Below are 12130 nucleotides of genomic sequence, written 5' to 3'. Positions count from 1 at the left end.
CAGAGCAGCTTCCTAAGAAAGAGATCACGCTGCTGGCAGCTTCCCTAACCAGCGGAGTCACTGCTTCCTTGCAGTGTTCACAGCAGCTGCTGCCTTGGCCAATTACAGTAGGTGTTAGAACATCTGTAAATAGTGATCACATATCAGCTTCATCTCACCAGGGAGTTCCAGGTGGTTCACCTCTGATACTCTCTGAGCTGAGGCACACACATAACTTGACTATTTCAAACTTGAAGACACAGAGTTATTTAATTTGGTACAGTGGTCTTTAAAATATGAAACAAAACTTAGCTACGTCCTTACTTTGAGCAGCATCTTAAGCCCATGTGAAGTCTTGGTGAAGTTATCTGGACCACATTCAAAATGAAGTATTAAATGTGAGTGGGAGTATCACAGCGGGCTCGCGGCCAACCTGATCTGACCATAATTTCAGAGTATGATGGAATTAAGTTTATCTGACCGTGAGCACATCAGTTGAACTCCTCTACTGTGCTGTGACCCTAAGTATTGACTTGAGCTACTACAGTTAAGGGTTTAAAACTTCTTTAGGCCAACCATAAGACACACGAATTAGAGGCTTGAAAATGCAGTTTGCTTTTGTGAAGAGCAGGAATTTCTCATGTGACAAGTCACTTTCCTCCTGGGAGTCCACAGCCCAGCCCAGCTGGGTCTGAAGTGCACGGCCACTGCCTCATAACATTAACGGGCTGTGTCGTTTTCCAGCATGACCAGTTTGTTAGAGGGAGACAACTCGGCTGACCTGCACTTACTCATCATGTGCCCGTACAAACTACCCCAGCAGAAAACAGCTGCCTTCTGGTTTGCTGGTTAAGGTGTAGAAAATAGCAAACCTGTGTGAAGATGAGAGTCTCAGAGCTCCTGCTGTCCAAGCTGAGCACAAATCTGATGGACTGGAAAAGCTCCTGGATGCTGGAGCGGAACTGTTCCTCTTCCATTCCACAAGTAGCTCTGGAGTAAAGGATCCGAGATTGGACAATGAACTTGAAAAGATATTCCAAGGCCTTAAGGAGCAGGAGAGGAAGGAGATTAAGACAGAGAAAAAGAGAGAAAGAAAAATAAAGGAGCTTTAAAGAGAATCAGGAAAGATCCTAGGTGCATAATAACAAGATAAATTCTTCAGCTTTAGAAAGGGGAAAGAGAAACAGGTTTTGCAAGTTAAATAATTCAGTTAAAGAAAGGCAACTCATAGGCTTTTCCCAACCAACAATCTCTGTTACCAGTATGTCCCACTAACAAGTAAGCATGCATTTCAGCCACATAGACAAACTTGAGTTAAATAATTTGAGGCAAATCTTGGTGAAGAGACTTCCAGTTTTCTCACGACTCAGCACAATGACCGTAAGAGTCTGAAGAAGCTGTTTTCCTGTTTCTATTCAAATTTCCCCTTTAATTACTTGAGCTGGCTACTCTGGATTAAGACAAGTGGGCTGTGAGCGGAAGAGAAGAAGGGGTACCTGGAAAAAGGAGAGTCTACTTTTCAGCATGAACACAACAGCAAGGTTCACCTTTACAGCCACACGTACAAACAGAAATAAATGCAGATGCAGGACGAGAAGACAGAAGCAGCACGTGAAGGCCTCTGGCAGCCCCTCACAGCAGCAAGCAGCAGCACGGTGGTGAGGATATTTTCACTTTGAGCTGTGGTGAGTTAAAATGTCTTTCTGTTATCATCACACACGCTTGGAGAGCACCCACAGAGGGAGAACAGCCTGCGGAGGAGATGGCACTTAACACCGATACTCAACGTGTGACAGATGCTGCAGTCCTAGGGACCAGCTGACTGGGTCTTTCTGTAGCGCGTGCCAATCTGCCCTGTGACACGTCCAGACTCACGCTGAATCCGCAACCTAAACATCTTTAAGTAAAGTTCTGTCAGTGGCTTTATTCACAACTTCATTTATTTGGGAGCCGTGTTAATGAAGAAAAATTGTTCTGTGCAGCTTTTAACAAGCTTCCCAACCTGTCGGAGGCTCTCACAGACACTAACACGGCAATGTTATGTTCCACACAGCGACGAGGCCTTTTTCACCACTTGGTGTACTGAAAGGTACTGAACACCAGTGACATTCAGCCTTGGCCGCTTTCCGTAGTGCTCCACATGTTACGCCATTAAAGCAGGATTAAGGGAAGCCGTGATGCACGGTTTGGTGAGATCCTCAAAATTCAGCACAGGGAAACAGTTTGGAGCTTCAGTAATCATGGTCTATACAGAAACATCAGTAATGTTCCAGTGTATTGGCTGGAAAGCATCCTCATCTGCTCCACTATTTGGAAACTGAAAGTTAATTCAGATACAAGTTTTGCCCTCCTCAGGTAGGTAAATGTGCACCTGTAAGATGTCTCTCATTGAGCCCCCGTGCTACATGCACGAGAACGCGATGTCACGTTATAAGCCTTAGAATGGTACAGCTTTAAGGACAGAGAATGGGAACGTGAAATTCCTCCTAAAGCCATCATATTGCAGGATGTCACTGATACAGCCTTTTTATTTTCCAGGAACGATGGCAACTTTGGTAATCTGGCAGTACGTTATTTATACTTTTGTACTACAACATCTTCCTCACAGCAAGAAAATCAGGAAAGAGCACTGTGTATTTTCAGATGGCTTCCAGACAGGGGTCAATGGGTTCACCAGGCAGCTCTTTAAGGTCAGCACCTCTGCTACCAGCACCAAATACTGCAAGTCAAGTGCTCGTACAGGCTGTTTGGTACAATCGTAATTCTAACCTGAAAGCTCATAACTCATAAGATTATGTTTCGCAATGAATCAGAGGATTTGTGTCTGAAATTTGGTAATTCTCTGTGAAAGTCAAAGGCAGCAGTTCAGAGAGCTCCACATCATCAGCACAGACAACCTCAGCTGTCGCCCACAGCGGCAGTGAACGGAGGAGCTCAGTGGGTCCAGACGTGTGGCTGAGATGGTAAAATCACAAACCGAGTCTTGGTAGCACAGAGCAGCCCTTGGACCAACTTTGACTCGTACTGCTTATAAAAATCACAGCCATGATGCAGATACGTGCCTAAAGACACAGAAGTGCACTGAATAAAATTCAAGCCTTCTATTATCTTTGGTGTGATATCAAAAAATTAGAGAAAGTTTCTTAAAAACATAATTTGTGTGCATGTTCACACAACAGGTGAGCACACACCTCTCACTGTGACCAGGCACCTAAAGACCTGTGGTCCATCACAGGCAAAACTTAAACAGACAACCAGCATCATAACCTTAGCTCCTCTCAACCAAACACCACCCGAGTTCTAGCAGTGGTACCCCAGGAGAGGTGAGAAATGGAGTGAGAAACGTGCAAAGCAAGCATCTCAAAACCTCCACTTACTAATGAGTAACCTCCCTTTCTCTGACTGACTGTGCCCTTGCACGTTCACTCTGTGCATAGAGGAAGTTTCCTAACAGTGAGAAAAGGAGTCGCATGGGGGGGGGTGTGTGTGTGTGTCTGTGTCTGTGTGTCTGTGTGTCTGTGTGTCTGTGCTTCACCTGTGAGATGCTTCACCAACTCGTACGGACATGAAAACGTGAGAAAAAGGAAGTGCAAATCTCAGCCAGTGCTGTTAGTTCTGAAAGTGCCTGGAATCAAACGACTGGACGCTGCTCAGAGTAGGAAAGTGTCGATGGACGTTCACTCAAATACCTTCCAGCAAATTTTGGAATCTCGTACTTACGTACTCGACTCAATACCTACCTGTTTTACAACTGCATGTGGTAAGACTAGTACTTTATTTATCCTTTGATTTCTCTGTAACAGCAGCAAAAGCATCCCCTTTGTTTCACACCAGAAAGCTGTGCCTCCCTGCAAGCTCCCACTCTCATCCACTGAGACTCAGGTCCTGTGTAATGGTCGCTGTTAGGATTTCCATCCAGTTAAAGGCTTATTTAGCTGCTGCTTAAAACACTCAAGAACTCCAACCAACGCTGCAATGAAGCTGTGCCCCAGCCAGAAATGAAAAGCGTATCTGTGATGCTCAGCACCTGGGCCTCATACATCTAAAGTAACGGCTTCTTGAAGCGCAAGGTTTAGACCACGTATATGGCCTGTGCACACACACTTCAGCTCTCCACAGGGTTTCAAAAAGACTTAAGCAGACACAATTCCTCCATTTCTTTTCCTGCAAAAGGGTGAACCTCCCCCTAAAATTAAAAAGTTTTGGCAAAACAGTAAGAAAGCCAATTCTGTTTAAACAAACAGTAAGTCAGTGCCAGACTGCCCTGGTTTTATTTACAGCTTCGTGGCCCTCCTGCAGTCCCAGATGCAGACACACAACTCCTGTCCCATACATACTCTCATTGCTTCCTGGATGTGGTCCTGGCGCACAAGCTCGGCCGAACGGTCCATGTACCACTTCAAGCAGCGGATCAGTTCTCTGAACAGAACAGTGGAAAAAGAGGAGCTTTCAGCACCATTTCAAAATGAGTCGGGCACAAACAGTTTGGGTTCAGGGATAAACCTAGAGGGTAGTCTCATTTCACGCTGTTGCAGTGGTCAGCTCTGGCTGTCCTCGCTACTGCATTGACATAATCTGGGTTTAAGTTTCAGAACCAGAAAAGAAATAATTTCTTCTCTGTATTTGACTTTGACCATGAAGAACACCGAGAGAACAGCAGGAAGATGTTAGTAAAGAGAGAGCTTTGGTAAAGCCATGCAATACAGTTTTAAGTCCAAAACATATTATTTTGGGGTTTTTTTAATAAGAAAATTTAGATCTCTGAGTAGGAAGTTTTTAGAAACTAAGATTGAGATCACAAAGAAAACACAAGCATCTATTTTCCCAAGTACGCAGCACCATTTGGACTAACTTAAAGACTTGTATTAGAAATATGTTTTATTTCAGACACCAGACCACCAGAAATCACTTCCTTTGCTTGAAGAGGTGGCAGTCATCACAAAGCAGAACACCTCTCTACCCTCTGAAGATGACTGTGCCTGCTAGCACTGTACAGAGCCTGCAGTGTTTCACCTGCCATCGACAGAGTGCTTCTCATTGCACTAAAACGTGAATGGCTCAAAACAGTAAAACTCAGTTATAAGCTGTTTATTAATTAATAGTTTATTGTAGTCAAAGACAGAACGTTATCTTATGTGAATACTTTGAAAGAGGAAATTACAATGAGTTCTCTAAGCTTTCACACAAGTCTTACATCCCGACATGCCTGAGACAAGAGATGTGTCTGCTCTTGGTAGCTCATTAGCACAGACTGATAATGACTCGGTGCTGAGTGACAGGGTCTCTGCAGCCGAAACAAAAGAAAAGCAACGTTTGCCAGTTTGGGAATCAAGATGAGCTCCAAAGTCTGCTCATTCTTAGCCCCAGGTGGCATCCAGCAGCTTTTCTCTGTAACTGCACCGGGCAACTTCCATGTGAGCAGCTCTCTGCTTTTTAAAGAACACCCCTGCTAACACAGAGGTTATGGTTTTGGTCGTGACATCGTTCAAAAGCTTCCTAATGCCACCTCTTGCAGGGACAGAGTAAAAAAAAAGACCTACTTGTAAGCCAGTGCTCCTGCAAAGTGCTTCTGAATGTAGGTGTCCATCACGGGTCGGAAATGGAAGTACTTGCTGTCACGCAGCAGGTTTATGATGAACACCTGTGGGAGGTGAGAAGGTGAACCCATATTAAAGGGTACTGCACATCGTCGCAAGGTTTCTGTAAGCGAGTTACACCAGCTAAGGAATAATGAGGGCTGTTGTGTTATTAGATGTTACTGTTTGCTTCTCCCAGGTGACAGCAAATATTGCTGTCCTGGGATCTGCTCATCCTCACCTAAGATTACCACAGAAAACAGATCCAGCTGAGTACTTTGTCTGTTCACAGAAGTAAAATACCAGCGACATAATAATAAGAAACCTAAAACCCACCAGGTAAAGAGAAGGAACAGTTCAGCAGCTTACCAGAGACTGGAAGACCAGCAGACCGTACTTCTCTGTGTTGTCATCCAAAACTACAAACAACGTGTCGAGAATATCTTGTAGGAACTGAAGTGACATGAAGAGACACAGAATTTCAAATTCAATTACATCCACAAGAAGGCTATTTCTGCCCTGCTTTCTCGCTGAGGACAAACCACTTCAGGTTCGTCCATACGATGTGACAGATTTTCATCTATTTTTACTAAGAGTTTCTCTTTACAAGGAATATGTCTAAACAAAAATGGCATTAGAAAGAAAAACTAGAGTGGCTGCTCTGTAAATACATCCATGGCCCTTTCAGCATAAACTGACTAAAAGTGCTGTCTAACAACTGTGGCAAAACAATTTCCTTTCATTCTTGCATCATTGGAGTGTGCCAGATACTGTTCATCATCGAATTTAAGACCTGGAAGTGCATTAACTGGTGCTCAAATTATGTTTAATATAGAAAAACTTGGTTATATGGCAAAAAGTAAAGCTTTTATAATCAGAATTCACTTGGTCAAGTTACAGATTGCCAGTTGTTTCTTTCATCCATTACACTGGGGCTTACAACTCAGTGACCTCCTTTCCTGTGAGGATGACAGAGGAGTGCTGAAGATGAAGTCACCTGCTCTTCCTCTCCTGATCTTTTAATCTATTCTAATTGAATTTCTGATGTGGAAAACAAGAAATAGAATAATCTATGAAGTCTCCGAAAGGAAAAAGTTCATTTTTTTCTCAATTATTGCATTCTGTTCTTCCTATCCCGATGCCAAAGAGCAGCTGATTTAGGGAGGGAATCAATTACTTCTCCCCTTGGAATAACTGAATCCATATCTTTTTATAATTGACTCTGTTAAAACCCAAATACTTGTACCACCCTGCAAACAAAGTCTACAGAACATTGCATTCTGGAGGAATCCCAGCATAAACTGGGTATTGCACGCTTGTGTTAGCGTTACAGAGTTATCACGAGGATAAACATTGACGCTACGGCAACATCCCAATGAGCTAAGTGGCTTTAATCATAAACTACTAATTAAGTGATGGGATTTCTCTTTGGTTTCTTCTCTTTGTTTCTTTGCTGCTACAAATTATCTCCTTTTACTTCCAGATTTCTAGAAATAAATTCTAGGGACAGTTCCCAGCACGTCTAAAATTATCAGAGATGTCTGCAATGTGTTTTTCGTTTTGCTGAGACCACCAGCATTCAAACGCGTTCTGACATTCCCTTGACTGGAGGAAGCTCAGGTCACACCGAGGAGCGGCGTGAGGAGCAACAGTGGTTACAAACCAGGATGGAATAGTCAAGAGAGGGGACAGGTAACTGGTAGGAGAGAGATGCTAGAGAGGAACCGCTGCTCTAGGCAACAGCTCCACTTCACAGAGCTGGAGATTGGGTTTGCAGGATGGCCCACTGACCACTGACCAAAGATTAACTTTCAAGGTTTCACATTCCTCTCTCCTCTACAGATGTTTGGAACATAGCTGCAAAACAGAAATACAGATCAACTCTAGCAGCTGTTGGAGAGACCAAGTTTTCTGAGTCCGCTGCGTCGTCTTCACTCTAGAAATGGCCAACCACACTTAGGCAATTTCAGAGAATCTCTAGAAATTACCAGAGAGGTCTGCCCAAACCACCAGCAGTGGCTGTGCCTCCATCAGAAGCAGCGTGGCTCAACAGCAGAGGGCCTGCGGAGTGGGACGACTGGCGCTGAGAACCTGACACTCGCAGCACGCGTGGGTGAGGGAATTTCACTGAGATTTAGCTCTGTTTTGATCCCCAGGACTAAATATCCATTAAGTTTTGGAGCGTATCCTCCTGTTCAGTTTCATGGCAAAATAAAATCCCAATTTGTACATTCTGAGACTTGACAGCGTGAATCAAAAAGAGCAGGAAGGGGGCACATTCCGAAGTGCCCTGCAGGTCTGAACCCACTTGCTGACACAGGCACATCCAAAGACTGTCAGTTCATGTCGTACCTTAACAATCTCCTCGCCGCTGACGTGTCTCAGCCTTCCTAGAATATCCATCACACGATCTGGGTAAGCTTTCCACTTCAGCAGGGCAAGCAAATCCACTGTGGAACAGGGACAGAGAGAGCTTGGATCCACGTGCAGGGGGAAGAACAACCACCCCTGACCCACCAGAGGTGCATTAAGTTATACTTTACACACATTATACTGCTCTTGTTGCAGTTTGCACTGCTCAGGGAAAAACAATTAATAAGGGAAAACAAGAAGCAAATAAGTCCAACGAAGAAATGAATGGAGGAATGGTAAAGTCCTGTAAAAAGAGTCAAGACTGCATTTTCCCTACGTGACCTGGCACTGCACTGCGGACCATCCACTTTTATCTTTCTGTGCTTCAGGGACGTTGCCTTAAATGTTTATTTACTTAGGAAGTCTGCAACAGCTGAACACAACAAACCTGGGATTGTGTAGGAGTGCTACCATTCAATTTTTTTGTTCTTCGATCATTTAATGAAAATTAATTTTGCTTTAACATATCGCCCTTCCCTTGCACTTACAGCAACGTCTGTAATTTCTCTGTCACCTGTCAGCATCCTTATCTCCTCAAAAAAAAAGTTTCTGCTCATTTCAATAGAGTTATTTTTAAAAAACCACACATATAATGTGTTTATAACAAAGCAGTATTTTAGTAAAATAAACAGAGCACCAGCATACTCATCTTATCTTTCTTTTTCATAATCCCTGTTGCCTTGGGCAACAAGGGGGAATGGTTTTAAACTGGAAGAGGGCAGATTTAGACTGGATATTGGGCAGAAATTCTTTACGTGAGGTGGGGAGGCCCTGGCCCAGGGTGCCCAGAGAAGCTGTGGGTGCCCCCTCCCTGGCAGTGCCCAAGGCCAGGTTGGACAGGGTTTGAGCAGCCTGGGCTGGGGGAGGTGTCTCTGCCCATGGGGGTTGGAACTGGGTGATCCTTAAGGTTCCTTCCAACTCCAACCATCCTGTGGTGCTGTGAATTTTGAAGGATCAGCTACTTACCATTCTGGGTCAGTTTGGTAGAAGAAAGCTGTGTGGAGACTGAAAAGGTCTCTTTGGTGCTGCGCTGGAAAATGAGGCTGGAAGGGATGTTGGGGCAGCCATTGTAGTCCTCTTTGCAGCAGGGCAGCCCCAGGTACAGTGCGTGGTTGTTGAATGTGCTGTTCTCATCACACTGCAGGCACAGGACAGGAAAAGGAGTGGTACCTGCTCCATCTCATTCCACACACACAAGTGCCTAACACTGCTCTTCTTAATCTTTTGGGTGCACAAAAACACTTTAAGAAAGAGCTACGCTTACCACCCTCAGGGCCTGTACACTAAACAGACCCAGCTTTAGCAAGTGTGGTTCTCCTACCCATTGACTCTTTAGACCTTATCAGGATCTTCCAACTGTACCACTTAGTGCTGCTGTCTGAAAATCACACTGAGGAAATAAACCGAGGTAAATGAGCAGGGAGAAAAACACCCAACAGGTCGCCCCCACCCCCTCGCTACAGGTAACACGATGCATTGGATGGACAGCACCGCTCACAACACAGAGGTACAGAGTGATGTCCCAGGCTGCTAACACTGCTGAATGGGCACAAACACTGGGATGCTTGAATTCAGAATGGATGGGATTAACAGCAGGTAGGTCACCATCACCTGCAAGGAACAGGGAAGCTGTACCTAGGACAGAAGGCTGCGTCCATACCCAGCCATGTGATTCTGAATTTATAAAACTTTGAAACTCCTATTAATCTGTTCCTCACACACTTCTAATGAGGGTGGGAAAATGATAGCGTAATGACTATAACTTATTTAAACTGCAGCCGAGATGAGCAGGTGAAAAGTGCAGGGAAGAATTGGTACCTTATAAACATAAAGCTCATGGATATCATCGGACAAGGTGGTGCCATCATCTCTCATCAATGGGGTGAACGCAAAACCAAAGAGCTTCTTTTCTCCCTTGTCTTTTGCTGTAGCACGAGACAGAAATAAGGAACCATGTTTGTACATGCTGTCTGTCCATATATAACACAAGGTTATTCACTGACTTCTCTGCGTGCCTGACAAAGGGTTACACAAGAAACAACGTAGAATGTACTATGTCTAATGACTGACAAGCCTCAAAACAAACACACACGTGCCAATCATAGTAAAATATAAAATAAACATGCTGTAAAGAGAACATTCTACAGGAAAACACAGCAAGAGAACAGCAGAGGGGACCGTCTACAGAATGTTTTGCCCTGCGCTCGTTGCTCATGGTGTTTTTCACGTGCTGTTTAATAACTGTAGCACCTGGCTAATTAGCAGTGCACCTTCACCGGATCTGGGGCTGGCACCCCCTTCCTGCTTCCCACCCAGTAACAGCCTCATCCACACATCAACGGACAGCGGAACGCCCTCAGATTCCACTTGGTGAGGTCGTGCACTCACTGGAGCAATGTCTGAACTCAAACCGGAGGTGAGACCCACGAAACCTGTCTATAGGGATGGGCAGCTTGATGATCTCCCCCCAGCGAGGGCTGTTGTTGTGGTAGAGGACAAAAGAGTGGTAAGCACTCCTGCTCGGCTCCCCTGAGCCGAGGCTGATGCAGTCCTGGAACAGAAGAAAAGCATTTAAGAATAAAAGACACCACATCACTACTGATGAGTCATTTTATTACACGGTGATAACCTTTATCTCATTCGTATCTGCAGACATAAAAGAGGAGTCAGAAGCAGAAACTCAGACACAGTGAAACCAGAGACTCTGTTTTGGGTCAAAGGATGAGCTGGGAGACCTATGATACCGGATGAATTCCAGTATCTTAAGTTATTCTTTAAGTTATTCTTTAAGCTAAGTATTCTATCAAGCATGGAACAGATAAAATAAACAGCTAAGTCCAAATATATAAAGATGAGTCCACGACAAAAGGACTTCATAAGGACCATCACTTGTAACAGCAGACTTGTCTGAAAATAGAACGTCATCAAGTTTCTGCTCCAGTGTCTCAGTTCAGATACTGAGCTTTTCAGGCTTTTAAAAAACTTTGGTCTTTTGAAACTACAACCACTGAACCTCACCAAGCATCCCAGAACATTTTCTTTGAGTTACTTCAGTAGTGGCAAGTGAAGAATTTTTGTTGAATAGTCATCACCTAGAAACACCGTGAGATCTACATTTCTGCTTTTAGATATAAAAAAAGCTCAGATAATTTGATCACTCTACATATTGTCAAAATACAGATGAAGAAAACCATGAATCGATATTATTTCGTAAATACAGAAATCCTTAGTCTCAATGAGAGAAGGGAGTCAGGAGAAATACTGAAGTAAGGACAATAAAAGGTCCTTCCTTTTAATGAAGACGTGGAGCAGGAACCACATTTTTTATATGAGCCATGTTCTAGACCTAGCACTTAAAAAGCGATCCAAAAGGTGGGAGATCTTACAGAACCATGCAGAAAAAAAGAGACACACCTTAGAGATTCTGAACTTTTAGCATCTCCAAGGAAAATGAATCCAGGGAGAAACAGAAGCTAAGCAGACCCAGACCGATACTCGCAGTATCAATTCTAACATAAAAGCACCCCTGTGGAACAGGATTGTGAACCTCTGGTCATTTCCCCAGGGCATCCCTAAATCCTATTCCATGAAAATACCAACGATGCTGATTGGAGTTTTTTTCATCAAGGGACTGTTGAGTCAAGAATATCCCATGAACCAGACCCAGTGACTTCGGCCTTGGTAATATTTCTTTGAGGAGGGTAAGAATTTACGGAGGAGCCCAAGAAGAAAGAGGAGCTCTCTGGACTAGAGCGCTCATATCTAACCACGTTGTATGACACATATTGAATTGTAGATATTGGTCAAACGCTCTTCATTTCCTTCTGAATACACTTACTCTACATTTTCTTTTTACTATAGCCACCAACATCACACTCTGACCTTACACAGGTTTATGAATATTTTCTCCACGTCCTCTATTCTCATACAGGGGAAGTGCTCAATATTTTTCAGATCTGGAACCGACCACCTCCCCCATCATAGAACATAAACACTTAAAAAGGGCAAGAGCCCCTTTTAGTTCAGCACTTCCCCCGCACGAGAGACAACCAGACAAGACCTCCCCAGAGCAAGCAGATGGCACCTGCGGCTCAGGAGGACATCAGCGCTCACCTTCAAGATTTCTCCATCCGCATACAGCACATACATGGTCACTTCGATGT

At 44.1% G+C, this 12130-nt stretch overlaps 1 protein-coding gene across 1 annotated transcript in view; it reads right to left on the bottom strand.

Annotated features, from left to right (window-relative positions):
* Nucleotides 1–12130, bottom strand: part of DOCK3 (dedicator of cytokinesis 3) — a 67350-nt gene that overhangs the window by 53063 nt on the left and 2157 nt on the right. Inside the window, 9 exon segments of the mRNA XM_010183258.1 lie at nucleotides 852–1022; nucleotides 4317–4398; nucleotides 5520–5620; nucleotides 5925–6008; nucleotides 7908–8005; nucleotides 8934–9105; nucleotides 9786–9892; nucleotides 10356–10518; nucleotides 12081–12130. The exon segment at nucleotides 12081–12130 is cut by the window's right edge and continues 28 nt beyond it. Coding sequence (XP_010181560.1) covers nucleotides 852–1022; nucleotides 4317–4398; nucleotides 5520–5620; nucleotides 5925–6008; nucleotides 7908–8005; nucleotides 8934–9105; nucleotides 9786–9892; nucleotides 10356–10518; nucleotides 12081–12130 — 1028 coding nt within the window.

The sequence above is a fragment of the Mesitornis unicolor genome, unplaced genomic scaffold, assembly GCF_000695765.1.
Source record: "Mesitornis unicolor isolate BGI_N332 unplaced genomic scaffold, ASM69576v1 scaffold12514, whole genome shotgun sequence".
NCBI lineage: Eukaryota > Metazoa > Chordata > Aves > Mesitornithiformes > Mesitornithidae > Mesitornis > Mesitornis unicolor.
The sequence above is the reverse complement of the archived record's forward strand: the minus strand, read 5'-3'. Positions and strand labels throughout refer to the sequence as shown.